The sequence below is a fragment of the Tamandua tetradactyla genome, chromosome 10, assembly GCF_023851605.1.
Source record: "Tamandua tetradactyla isolate mTamTet1 chromosome 10, mTamTet1.pri, whole genome shotgun sequence".
NCBI lineage: Eukaryota > Metazoa > Chordata > Mammalia > Pilosa > Myrmecophagidae > Tamandua > Tamandua tetradactyla.
In genome coordinates, this window is record NC_135336.1 from 16896975 (window position 1) to 16910774 (window position 13800).

A 13800-nucleotide genomic window follows, 5' to 3' on the forward strand; every position below is an offset into this window, starting at 1 on the left:
GAAAACAAAATGTATCACTTGTTCAGTAGAACTGATATAATGATAACAATAAGAGCTGGCATTATTTATTAAGAAAAGAAAATAAACCATGCTGTCACTGCCAGGGAGTATTCCCATATTAAAATTTAGATTTTAAAGTAATTGGGCCAACCTCAATTACTTTACACACATCAGTCCTCGGAATTAATCAAAAGACTGAGTCCACCTAGAGATTTGTGGCAACGTTACATGTGTTTTTAACGGAAGCCAAACATGGTGAAAGTCAAGTTACTCTAACTTAATCTAAACTACCTTTAAAAGCAAATATTCACCTCCTGGATGAAGATTAAAAAAGAATCATGAGAAGATCCAAGAGTTCTGTTCTTAAGCGGAGGCCCTCAAAAACTCAGAAAACTATACGTTTCTACTAATGTGGAACATGAAAAGGAGATTGCACACAGATTGCAGTTAAAAGAGTAAGGGACTTGAGCCGATATTTCTGAGCAACGAAACTGGGGTGGACAGAGAGAAAGCAAGAAAGGGCTGAGAACAAGTGAGAGGGGAAATCAAGAACAAAAATCGAGACGTTTGGTTCAGCGTCAGAGTAAACGGAGAAAATGAAGAGGTTAAAACCTGAGTAGGGAAGCTCGACAGAGGGCAGAGACCTTGGCGCGATACCCTTCAGGGCAGGGCTGGGTCCAGGAAGAGTTAGAACTCACCAGTCCAGCAAGCTTCCCACTTCGGGCTAAAGCCAGAGAAGAAAACAGCCCTAGGGAGAAGACAATGAGCCACCGCCCCAGAACCCACGGTTCCAGGCACGCAGGTGGCAGCTTCCCCAGCCCTGAGCGGGGGTCGGCTGCTCCGGGACGGTTCCCGCCCGCCAGGCCGCGGAGAAGGAAGGAGGAAGGAGAGTGACTGCCTGCGCCCGGCGGGCGGGCCGGCCTGTCTCCACACTTACCTCAAGCGAGGAAAGGTCCCCGCCCCAGCTAGACGCCTCAGTCCGAACTCCCGGCGGGCTCCGGAGCCGCCCCCGCAAACGCACGGCGCAGGGAAGGAAGGGGTGGGATGGGGAAGCCGCACGGGAAGAGGAGCCGCGCAACAGCGCAGCGGCAACCCCAGCCCGGCGGACGCCAGGGAGGGGAGGGCAAGGAGCCTTCGGCAATGGCGACGGCCCGGGCCGGAGGGGAAGCGGAACAACCGCCGCCGCTGCGCGTGGCCACAACCCTGGGGGAGGGTGACGGCAGGGAGCAGGGCGGGGTCAGGACACCACCCCACCCCGCCCCGAAGCCTGGTGCGCCCCGGACCATACACAAATGCCGCCTCCTAATGGATTGTCTCGCGCGCGGGTTATTGGGAGCTGTAGTTCCGTGGTACAGCGCTCTTTCGGTATTGTTTGTATAGAGACAAAAAATGAAACCAGTCTGGTTTCATTTAATTAAGCATTGTCTCCAGTCAAATCTGTGGCAAACGAAGATGCCAACAGACGAGTGCTGTTATATAAATCTGCGCCAGGCCATTTGTCTCTGGGAATTCATCCATTACCCATTTTGTTTTACCTAAAATCTCTCATCATATTTTGTTGCTAAATTAAATCCCACGTGTTTGCAAATTAAGGCCAGTTCCTTGGTGTTTTATCTGTAGAGTAGTTCATCGAGTTATTCGCTTAATCTACGAATATTTGAATGTCTAATATTTACCAGACACTTTAAGTATCAGAGATACAGCGGTGAACAAGATAATCCTTGCGTTTATATAGCTTACAAATTAAGAAGACAGAATAATCAAAATGATGAGATCTGATATGAAGGGAAAAAACTGGGGCAGATCTCTTCGGACAGAGTGGCCACATAAGGCCTCTTTAAGGAGGTGACATTCAAGCTGACAACAAAAAGATGAGAAAGAGACAGTCATGGAATGCACCCAGGAGAAAGCACCGCAGGGCAAGAGAAAAAGAAAATGGCTTGCTGTGGTCAACGAAGAAAGCCTGCGTGGCTGGAGTTAGTCCAACAAGGTTGGAATGGTATGAGTAGCAAGATGCAGGCCACAATGGGCCTTGAATGCCAGCCATGGTAAGGCGTTTGGACTTTATTCCAAAGAACCATTAAAAGATTTTAAGCAGGAAAGTGATTTTATCTAGTTTATATTTACAATCACTATATGGAAAATGGAGTAAAGAGGAGGGAAGTGAGCTAGGCAAGCTATATTCACGACTTCCACTAGAGATACAGAGGAAATGGAGAGAAGTAGCTAGGTTTGTGCTTACCTCTGGATGTAGAGAAAAATACTCAACTTATGAAAGGTAACATAGAGAAAGGAATCAAGGAGCAATATGACAGGCAATAAGATAACCTGAAAAAAACTCCCATTAAAAATGAGAAATGCTGCATAAAAGAGAACAGTCTTTCAAAGGCATAACTAAACTTACAAGAAAGAAAGGGGGAAATTTCTAGTAACCTTCCAAACCCCAAACTCAATCCAAAGAGGGAGCAGGGAACCATAGTGGTAAGCAGGGCAATGAAGCCATGGTTGTACTGATCTACTTATGTTCCAGAAATTATTTAGAAATTTCTAGGTGGCATAGAAGACAGAAGACAAGGCCTTGGGCCTGTACAAAAAAAATGGAAACTGATTTCATATTGGGCTGGAGAATTCAAAGGGCAACACCATCCAAGAATAGAACGGAAAAAATCCCCTATACCAACCAGCCCAAGGAGAGAAGCAGAACATTTGCTCTGTTTAGACTGGTCTTGGCAGGGCGGGAAACAGAAAAACTTCCCTTTAGAATTCATAACTTTCTCTTACATGTGTTTGAAAGTTCAAATTTATAGGACCTGTACTCTTTCGGAAACCTCAAGTCAAGAAAGTGAGTCCATATAGTGCTGATAGGGTTGGAAGAAACAACACTAATCCTCACAACACAGATGACCCTCAGTCCAGGCCTCCAAGGATTCCCACAGAGAAACAAGATTTCCAAAGTACCCAAAATATAATTACAATATATTTGAGGAAGTAAACTACCATGAGTCAACAGACAGTGCAAGCAGAATAATAAAGTTCGTGAGGATTTAGTTATTGGAATTTTGGGTTACAGAATATAAAATTAGTTTATTTAAATGATTAAAGAAAGTAAGAAAGGAACTAGAAAATATGAGCAAGAAACAAGATACTATTTATTTTAAATGACCAAGCAGCTTTGAAAAACAACCAAGTAAAACTTCTAGAAAAAATAATTATTGAAAACAAAGTCAATGGGTGGGTTAAATAGCAGATACAAACACTTGGAGTGAAAATTAGTGAACTGGAGGATAGATATAAAAAACTTACTAAGAGTGGCCCAGATTAAGGGAGAGAAGAAATATGAAAGAGAAATTAAGAGACATGGGAATTGATTGTGAAGGTCTACCAAATGCCTACTCAGAATTTCAGGAGAGAATATAGAAGAGGCAGTATATTTGATAAGATAATGATTTTCCAGAACTGGTTAAAGACAAGAACCCTCGATTCAGGAAGCAAAGTGAACCGCAAGCTGAAAACTAAAAGACCCACAAACCCAGACACATCAATGAAACTTCAGAATAACAAAGATGAAGCAACAAGAAAGAAAAGATGTTCCCTACAAAGAAACAACTATTAAATTCACAGCAGGCTTCTAAACAGCAATGGGTGTCAGTTGACAAAAACATATATATATATATATATATATATATATATATATATATATATATATATATATTTTTTTTTTTTTTTTTTTTAAGTACCAAGAGAAATAACCAAACCTAGAAGGGCACACCTAGCTAAATTATCAATCATATGAGTGAGGATGAAAAAAAATATCATCAAACAAAACCAGAGATGTTACCAAGAACTGATATCTACTAAAGGAACTCCTTAAAAGAATATTTCAGGAGGAAAGTAATCCCAGAAAGCAATTCTGAGATGGAAAAACTCACAGTTATAGCTAATACCTTCCATCCTATCACTGATTAGGACAATTCTGAAGAGCATACCATGTCTATATTATTTCATTCTTTGACAATCTGCCAAAGCCCACATTCAATTACTTGCCAGTAGAATATTTTGTAAGTTTAGGGGATGGAGAAGGGAGGGTAATACAGATAGATGTCTGTCACCTTCTTCTAATTTTATTATTTTCCTATCATATCAATAATCATAAATTATCAGAATATAGATGAGTAGTAATAAATTAATAAGCAATACATCAATTAATAAATATAGAATAATCCTTAAACTCATGGTATTCTGAAATTATTAGAACTGTAACAGCTGCTTCCATGTGTGCACTATACTTCATAATGTCTAGCTAAATAATCTACACTCCTGATAGCTGAGATTCACATGCACACACACATAAATACTTAAAATAATCTGCTGTCCACCTCTGCTTAGTTGAGGTAACCTGTGTCTCTCTCTGTACTTTGCATCCATAAGAGCCTAACACAAAATACTTTAAGAAAAAGAAACCATAAAAACAGAACAATTTCTGGAACATAATGATCAGGAGAACAATACCTATTCTCTTGGCCTTAAGCAAAATACCCACACACAGAATTATAAAACTGTTAAAAAAAATAAGGGGCTTATTCATTTTTTAAGTATCAAAGAAGTTAATAAAACCATGAATAAAGAAGTCAAAACTAGAAATGTTCTGTTATATGAAAAGCACTGTGATCTGCAATCAATTATCAGGTAAGAAGAGTCATATCAAGTTTTCTTCACTCCCATTATTATACTTCTGAATACCCATATAAATGAGTAAATAAACTATTTTCCAATCCACAATCTCAAATATTATTTTGAAAACTTATTTAAGTATTGATGAAATCTAGTTCTGATGTACAAAAGAAAAAAAAAGATACTCTTAAAAGGTTAAACAATACCATATTCCCTCATCTGTCTAATCATGTTTTAAAATGCTGTCTGTTGATGTTAGTGAATTTAAACTGACATATAATTCTATTTCAATGCCACATTATTAACCCCATAGTGAAAGAAATGCTTATTAAACATGGAATTCTTTTTTTATAAGAAAACACTAAATGTATGAAACTAGATTGGGTTGAAATGTTAAAGATCTCTAATATTTCTGCTTTATAACACTAGGTTGCCTTTTCCAGTATTTAAGTCTCGAAAAGACCTTTGAAAAGAATTGTTACAACTACTCAAGCCATATACATGTCAAGTTATAAAAGATTTATTTCCATAAAAATACCAGAATGTTTTGGGAAATTAAATAGTGATTGCATATAAAAACATGTATCACATCCCACTACTCTACACACAACAATGTTAAAATATCTTGACATTGGCTTCTGTTTTGAAACATGCTTGCCCTGAAGTTTTATTTTTTAATTAGCCCATGTCATTTGCTTTATTTTCTGATTTTTCCCCCACATAGAACAGTAAATCAAGACACCCAAAGGTTCTTTTCTGTTAGTGTACAACTTAATAAAATATACTTTTTAAAACGGCAATCTGAATTGTCCTGACATACACACTAAATCTTTTTTCATTAAATTTTTTTTTTAATTTTCATTAAAAAATTATTACTAGCAGTTGTAGGTTTACAGAACAATCATGCAGAAACGACGGTGTTTCCATATACTTTCCCCACCCACCCTCCCCATTTTTACCATTTTGCTTTACTGTGGTACTTTTGTCCCAACTGATAGCACAATGTTATTAGAATTGTTATTTTAACTATAGTACATTGTTTTTTTAAATTTATTTATTAAAAAATTAAGAAACAAAACATCAACATACATAATCAGTAATTCACAATATCATCACTTAGTTGCATATTCATCATTTCTTAGAACATTTGCATTAATTCAGAAAAAGAAATAAAAAGACAATAGAAAAAGAAATAAAATGAACACAGGAAAGAAAAAGAAAAAAAAAAAAAAGATTATACCTACCATACCCCTTACCCCTCGCTTTCATTGATCACTAGCATTTCAAACTAAATTTATTTTAGCATTTGTTCCCCCTATTATTTATTTTTATTCTATATGTTCTACTCCTTTGTTGACAAGGTAGATAAAAGGAGCATCAGACACAAGGTTTTCAATCACACAGTCACACTGCATACACACTAAATCTTAGTACTCAGTTTCATCAAGCTTTCTGCCAATTCATACAATCAAGAGAAATATTTTAAAAATGTAAAAGGAGAATGGAGATGCTTTAAGGAATAATCAATTTTGACTAATTTCTTATAGCTGTACTACTTTAATGATTTTCTTTGAAATTTTGGATAAATGGCCTTAATATTGTCATACAATTAATAGTTAAATAAACCTCTGTTCATCTACAATATTTTGTTCTTATTTATAATGGTTTTCTCAAATTTTAGCTTAAATTGAACGATTTCTATTTACAAAATGAGAATAATTTGTCTCTAATACATAAAGAATACATTTTTATGTCCCAAATGAAGATAAAGTCACTTCTCACAAGATAAATATTAACAGGATTATGCTTTCTCTATTGGCACTTGACGTTAGAGGAAAATCAAGAATCTATCCAACAGAGCATCGGAATTAGCTGAGGATGAGCTGAAATTTCCTCTGGTAAACAGTATATTTTAGCCATAATTCCATTAAACAAATTTTCTAAAAAGTAAATGAAGACAAAAGACAGAATTAATGACATAATTCTAGAAGAATACCTCCAGTTTTAATCTTATTTAGGTCTATGGAAAACATTCAACTGCATAAAACTTATAGAGAAAAATACCCATATTTAAAAACAGCCACAAGGATCAAACTAGAACACAGGACTGTAACAAGCAGAGTCACAAAACATACTAAAGATGTATGTATAGTCAGTCCCACTGGAACCTGTAGGATCACATTCTTATATACCTATGAAGAGAGAAGGATAAAGAAGTTACAAAGAGACTCATCCTAACTTGAAACCATTATTTCTTTGATTTTTAAGTTGATCTTTTATTTATCTTTAAATATCTTGCAGCCAATATATTACATTACATGTAATATTATTGTTTGAATGACTCTTTCGATTCCAACATTTCATTTAATGTTATAGAATCAACTCAATTCCAACAATACTTCTTAAATTCTCATTAGTTCTGACTTTTCGACTTTTTTACATAGAGTTGAGTATCTTCTAAAAAAAGAAAAATGCCAATTATGTCACAATGTCATCTAGTAATCTGTAGAAACATTTACTTCCTTTTACTATGTTTCACATTAGAATACAGAATTCTAAGTTGAAGTTGTAAAGGAAAAACATGAAAACAACAATAAAACTAAAGTATTCATTCATTTTTCTGTTTTATTATTTCTCTGCCCAAATAATGTTCAAAAGTTTCTTATTCACAAATTATATAACTAAACGCGTCCTTTACCTTTATCACAACATCAAATGAATGGTGATACTAACTAGTAACTCAAAAGTTCTACGTTTAACTTAGTTCTATTTTCTACTTGGTTTTGAAGATAAAGAGGTTCAGGTAGAAACCTTGGGGAATTTTATGACTTTAAAATAGGTTTTTAGGGGGTGCAAGGGTAGTTCAGTGCTAAAATTCTCACCTGCCATGCGGGATATCCAGGTTCAATTCCTAGACCATATACTTCACCCCCACCAAAAAAAAAAATTCAACAAATGGTATTACAATAATGGGATAGTCACATGGAAAAAAAATGAAATGTGACCCCCACCATACAGCATACAAAAAAATATATAGGATTTTAAAATTTATTAAAAGTTTTGTAATGTAGTTCTTTTGGTTTAGGTTTCTTTTGAAATAAACTCCTGGGTTATAATTTCACATAAAAAAATGTTACTAATAGAATATGTATCAAATGGCTATCTGAAAATTATTTTTCATCAAATGGCATCTTAAAAAAACAAATGAATCTCAGTAGAGAATACCACCTGAGTAATGGTCACCTATTTTTCTGATATATATAAACAAGAAATGTAACACAAAATTAAAAAAAAAATTCAAAGTGCTCAATTATGACCTCTTATTATTAAAAAGTATAGCTACTTATTTTGTAGTAAGGCACACTACCAACTTTTTATTATTGAATCATACATAAACTCTAATCATATTCTTCATTCATTTAAAATCAAATCCAATCTTTCATATGTATTTTAGAGTTTGAAAAAATTTAGGCACCATATGCCAATGACAAACTACACAAAAGCATAAGATATCAGCACAGTCAACTATCTTCCCAAATGTCTGTTTAAAGAAAGTTCTCCAATACAAAAAAGCAGTAGTATTTTGTAGTAAGCCTTTGCCATAAGTTGTTTTCTGGGCTAGCTAGAAGACAGACTTCTAAGTAACCAAAAGCAGAATACTACAACTTCAAACATTAACAATAGGACATATGAACAAATTTGATTTATGTTTTATCTGATTGACATTTATGGCGTCTGCAGGTTTAAATTTTTAATTTATTTTACTTTTGTTGCAAACTCATTTGACTTCATAAGAGTTAATAAATATGATCACAATGATTGTGCAGATCTTAAAGAGAATTAAGAACAAAAAGAAACTGAAACATTAACACTACCAAGTTAAAAGGCAGCTCATAAAATGGGAGAAAAATTATGGAACTATTAAAATTCACCACCAGGGAAACCCCAGATACTATGCGTAACATGGGGGACATCCAAATCAACAGGCCAAGCCCTGGTTCTTGAAGCTTGCTCTTGTTAAGCCTATAGGTATGCCTAAGAGTCACCTCTGGAGGACCTCTTTTGTTGCTGAGATGTGGCTTTTCTCTCTCTAAGCCCAACTCTGCAAGTGAAACCACTGCCCTCCCCATGATGGGAGCCATGAAATCCAGGGATGAAAGTCTCCCTGGCAGCAAGGGAGATGACTCCCAGGGATGAACCTGGCCCTGGCACCATGGGATTAACAATGTCATCCTGTCTAAAGGGAGAAAAAGAAACGTAACAAATAAGGTATCAGTGGCTTGAGAGAGTTCAAATAGGCTCAAGAGGCTACACTGGAGGTCACTCTTATGCATGCTTCAGTTAGACACTGATATCTATCATAAGTTGCCAAACCCCAACTGTGTTGGTTTGAATTTGTGGTATACCCCAGAAAAACCATGTCCTTTAATCCTCAATTCAATACTGCTGGGTGGGAGCTTTTCGATTATCCATGGAGATGTGACCTACCCAATTGTGGGTGGTAATTTTTGATTAGATGTTTTCCATGGAGATGTCTCTCTTCCCATTCAAGGTGAGATTGCTTACGAGGTTTCACAAGGGAACTATTTTAGAAAAAGCCACAAGAGCCCACATAGCCAGAGACCTTAGGAAATGAAGAAGGAAAATGCCCACTGGCTGGGGGTGGGGTGGGTTTCATCAAACAAGAAGTCTGGAGAGAGCTAGCAGACGTCGCCATGTTCACCATGTGTCTTTCCAGTTTAGAGAGAAATGCTGAAAATTAATTGGCCTTCTTAAACCAAGTTATCTCTCCCTGGATGTCTTAGATTGGACATCTCTATAGGCTTGCTTTAATTTGGAAATTTTCATGGCCTTAGAACATGTAACCTTGAAACTTAATAAATTCCCTTTTTTAAAAGCCATTCTGTTTCTGATATATCACATTCTGGCAGCCTGCAAACTGAAAAACCAACCAAAACCATTCCTGACAATCCTAAAGAATACCTAGGGGTATAAGATTCTACACAGGTTCCATGTACTAGGGTAACTTCCCAAAACCTACAACCTCCAGATGGGTCCCTAGACCAGATAAATCCTGAACTGCTGAGGGCCCAGCCTTTCCAGAATATCAACTAGTTCTATCCCCCTATCCCATATTATCAACAGTCCATTCCAACATGGAAAAATTACAAGGGGCATAGCCCAAATACCCCTAAGGAGTGGGAGAAAGATCAAAGGTGATGGTGGAGTTATACAGAGAAGGTAGGACTTAACAAACGAGTATGATTGCTGAATCATTACATTGATATTTCTTTTAGTTCCCAGTATATTAGAGCAACTAGAAGTTAAAACCTAAAATTGTGGAATTGTAACCCATACCAAACTCTGAAATCTGTTCTGCAACTAATTGTTGGATGTGCTTTTGTTGAAATTTATTGTTTTTTTGTAGATACGTTATTTTTCACCAAAAAGAAAAAAAAAAAAGTGAATTGTGATGATAAAAAAATATTTATTCCTTCTAGTCTCCAATGTTCTGGAGCAGCAAGAAGGACAAATCTGAGATACCGGTACGGTAGCCAATGACAAATCCTGGGATCTGTCCTGTAAGTACTTGTTGAAGAGTGCTTTGAAAACTATTGCTTTTTTCTTTCTTTGCTTTGTATATATGTTATATTATACAACAAAAAAAAGTTTAAAAAAATTTTATGCACAAAGGAAAACCAGATGGACATGTCAGTGCTTTTCTTTGCCATTCCATACCTTTAAAATATCTATCAGCTAAACCAAAGCTCTGATCCAATGAGACGTGGGACTAACTCTAAGTCCCCAGTTAAAAAACAAAATAATCTGATGACTCTATCTGAATAAGAAACCATCAGTAGCAAAGAAACAATATTAAAAACAAACAAAAACCAGCTTTGTATGGTATACTACAAAGTGCTTAATCCTTTAAATGTGGCAGAAACATTACAGAAAATGTTTCAAATGAGGCAGCATGATCCAAAACCAACATAAAATATTAGCTTACTGGTTTGTACTTCATACTGGTCCACTGGCAGTTCTCTTTATTCTTCACAGCACAGGGAGCTGCCACTTTTGACTGAGCCCAGCATTTCAAAATTGGGAACTCTGAGAAAAAATGGTAGAGCAAGATGTCAAAAAACACAATATTTTGACTAGAGGATAGACTTGTGTTGAACCTCCACAGAAGCCTTTCATGTTAGGATAGACGTATTCAAAAATTTAAGACACTACGTGTGTGGTTTGGACATACTTTTTACATGCTGGTTTATTTTAGCAGACTGCTCTACATGGATGCCTAAGAAATTATAAAATTATGAAGGCTACACAGAAGGTGAACATGACTTCTTAACAATAACACTACACTAGAATTAGAGGTCACTTTTAAAAAGATTTAATATAAACTTTTTTTGAAGCATAACATACATTCAGAAAAATGAACAAATCCTAAGTGTATATCTCAATAAACTTTCACATAGTAAACATACCCTTATACAAACTCAGATGAAGAAATAGAACAATACCAAAGTCCCAGCTGTTATCTCATATGAGGGGACACATTTTCAAATTTTACTTAGAGAAGTAAAGATACAACTATTAGAGGGAGACAATTACCTTGGATGAATGAAGCTAGTATCACTGAATTCTTTTTTATTTTCTTATTATGAAATGTATGAAGGTAGCAAATGTAAAACTTCCCATCTGCCAGACCTCAGTAACAATGTTTTACTTTAGTAAACTTTCTAAAACATTTGGAGACATAAATAACCAAAATCTGAAAGGGGCTTCTTCAGTTAAAGAAAAGTACTTGATTCTAGTAATACTAAAGATGGCAAAAGCATTTTTAGCCAAATCCCAATATAAAAGCAGAAAGCACAATTATACAGCAAAACCAAAAACTCACAGACAATACCTGCAACAACACTAGGTAAAAAAGTATTCCCTTATAATCCCAAGATACATGCAAATGGATATAAAACCACCAAAAGGCACAGGGTCCTGAAATATCAGCATCTGTGTAAGAAGGAAAGAAAGAAGCAAAGGGGCAAATAAAGGACCTAAAAACAGAGAACCTGAAATTACCGACAGCTATTACTGAAAAGCACAGGCAGGTCAAATTGAGAAGAGCAACTTAAAATTCATGGGGTCTTAGAATGGTCTAATAAACTCTCAAAACCAAGTCAACAAGGCTACCTTTCAGGAGAGAGCCTTATGCTGAAGAGAAATTGCAGAGAGTGAAATTAAATTTGAGGAGGGCAGAGATAACAAAAACAAAGAAAGAAGAAAAGCTTCTATAAAAGTGGGGGATGGAGACAGAACCAGAAAATCTCAGAACGCAGCTGCCATATTTTTTAACAATGTATTGAAACAATAGAAGAGGGAGCTCTGTAAAGTTAGAAAAGCTATCTGAACCAACCTTCCTTCAAAGTATTTAGGAAAACTAATATCACATAAAAATAAGCAACCAGAAAACAATGACATCAAATTCCATATGAAGGTAGTATAAGAAAGTAAGCTAAAAAAAAAAAAAAAAAAGACTAAGGAGTAGAAAGAGCTCTTCAGACAAAAGGGATACCAGAAAGACATGCCCATGAAATAGACAAAAACTGGAATTACTATTTCAAAACAAAGCTGAAAGACATTAAGAAAATGATACAAGATATGAAAAGAATATCTAAGAGAGCATGTGACTGATAAGATCATCATCAGATTTTTGAACAGCAACATTTAAGGTCAGGGCTCAACAAACTTTTTCTGTAATAGCCAAATGGTAAATATTTTAGGTTATATTGCAACATGGTTTCTGTTGCACTACTCAGTACTGGCACTGCAGTTCAAAAACTGTGTTCCAAAAAAAAACTTGATTTATAAAAAAAGCCATTGATGGTGGAGTCATACAGAGAAGACAGGATTTAACAAATGAATATGAATGCTGAATCATTAAATTGATATCTCTTTTAGTCTCCAGTATTTTAGAGCAGCTAGAAGTAAAAACCTAAAACTGTGAAATTGTAACCCATATCAAACTTTGAAATATGTTCTACAACTAATTGTGGTGCTGTGCTTTGAAATTCATAACTCTTTTGTATATGTTATTTTTCACAAAAAAGAAAGGGTAAAAAAGTCAATTGTGATGATAAAAAAATATTTAAGCCCTCTAGCCTCTATATTATGGAGCAACTAGTAGGAAAAATGTGAGAGGATCGTATGTCAGCCCATGACAAACTCTGGGATCTGTCCTGTAACTACTTGTTGAAGAATGCTTTTTTATTTCTTTGCTTTGTATATATGTTATACATACAATAAAAAAAGTTAAGAAAAAAATAGGCAGAGTACTTGATTCAGTCCTTGGGTTTGCCAAACCCTGCTTTAGGCCAGATGAAAATGGAACAACATGGTTAAGATACTCAAGGAAAAAATACGTGAACAAAGAGATAGAAAACAATAATTATATGCTCTGAACAACGGAATTATGGTTTAACCATTAAAAAAAAGAAATGGCAGAAGAATGGTGGTAAATATAAAAAAATATTTAAATGTTTTACTAATCATTTGTAATGGCATTATGTGCATGAATATATGTGTATCTGTGCGTATGTTTCTCAAAAAAAGGCCTAGAAAAAATGACCAACCCAGCAGCAATTAGTAGCATCCTTACCACTCAAACTGTATTTCACTATAAGTAACCAGAATTTCATGAAGAATGGTTGGTTCCAGATCTGGGGCAAGAAATATTCAAAACAAACTTAGAACATCTTGTCAAACCAGATCATTAAGTAAGTTATCATAAACCCACTAGGGTCATATTAAAAGCCTCAAGAGCCAATTTAAAAGAGGCTTCTACTATTCAAAGAAAGGACTATTTGAATTTCAATAATCAATAATGAAAAGAAATGCAACTGATGGATCAGTGGGCCATGGTGGCTCAGCAGGCAGAGTTCTTGCCTGTGATGCCGGAGAGACCCAGGTTCGATTCCTAGTGCCTGCCCATGAAAAAAAAAATGCAACTGATGGAAATTCAAATATATTTAATTCAAAAACTATAATATTTTCAAAAAAACTAAGGAGTTCCCTTCTGAGGATGATGGAAAACCAGTCCATGTTAAAAATAAAGCAATACTGCACACC

At 35.6% G+C, this 13800-nt stretch overlaps 2 protein-coding genes across 5 annotated transcripts in view; both read right to left on the bottom strand.

Annotated features, from left to right (window-relative positions):
• The window catches only part of PAK2 (p21 (RAC1) activated kinase 2), a 123081-nt gene extending 112326 nt beyond the window's left edge, over nt 1–10755 (bottom strand). The window contains exon 1 of one of the 4 annotated variants that reach the window (XM_077117965.1): nt 10679–10755. The gene's annotated coding sequence lies outside the window, so the exon portion shown is untranslated. Of the gene's footprint in view, nt 1–698; nt 883–937; nt 1213–10678 lie in introns of those variants that run through there. The other 3 variants (XM_077117966.1, XM_077117961.1, XM_077117964.1) reach the window with 3 other exon arrangements.
• Nucleotides 5625–13800, bottom strand: part of PIGX (phosphatidylinositol glycan anchor biosynthesis class X) — a gene marked incomplete at its 5' end in the record, with an annotated part of 99811 nt that continues 91635 nt past the window's right edge. The window contains 2 exon segments of the mRNA XM_077119332.1: nt 5625–6863; nt 10679–10779. Of these exon segments, the coding sequence (XP_076975447.1) occupies nt 6720–6863; nt 10679–10779 (245 nt within the window).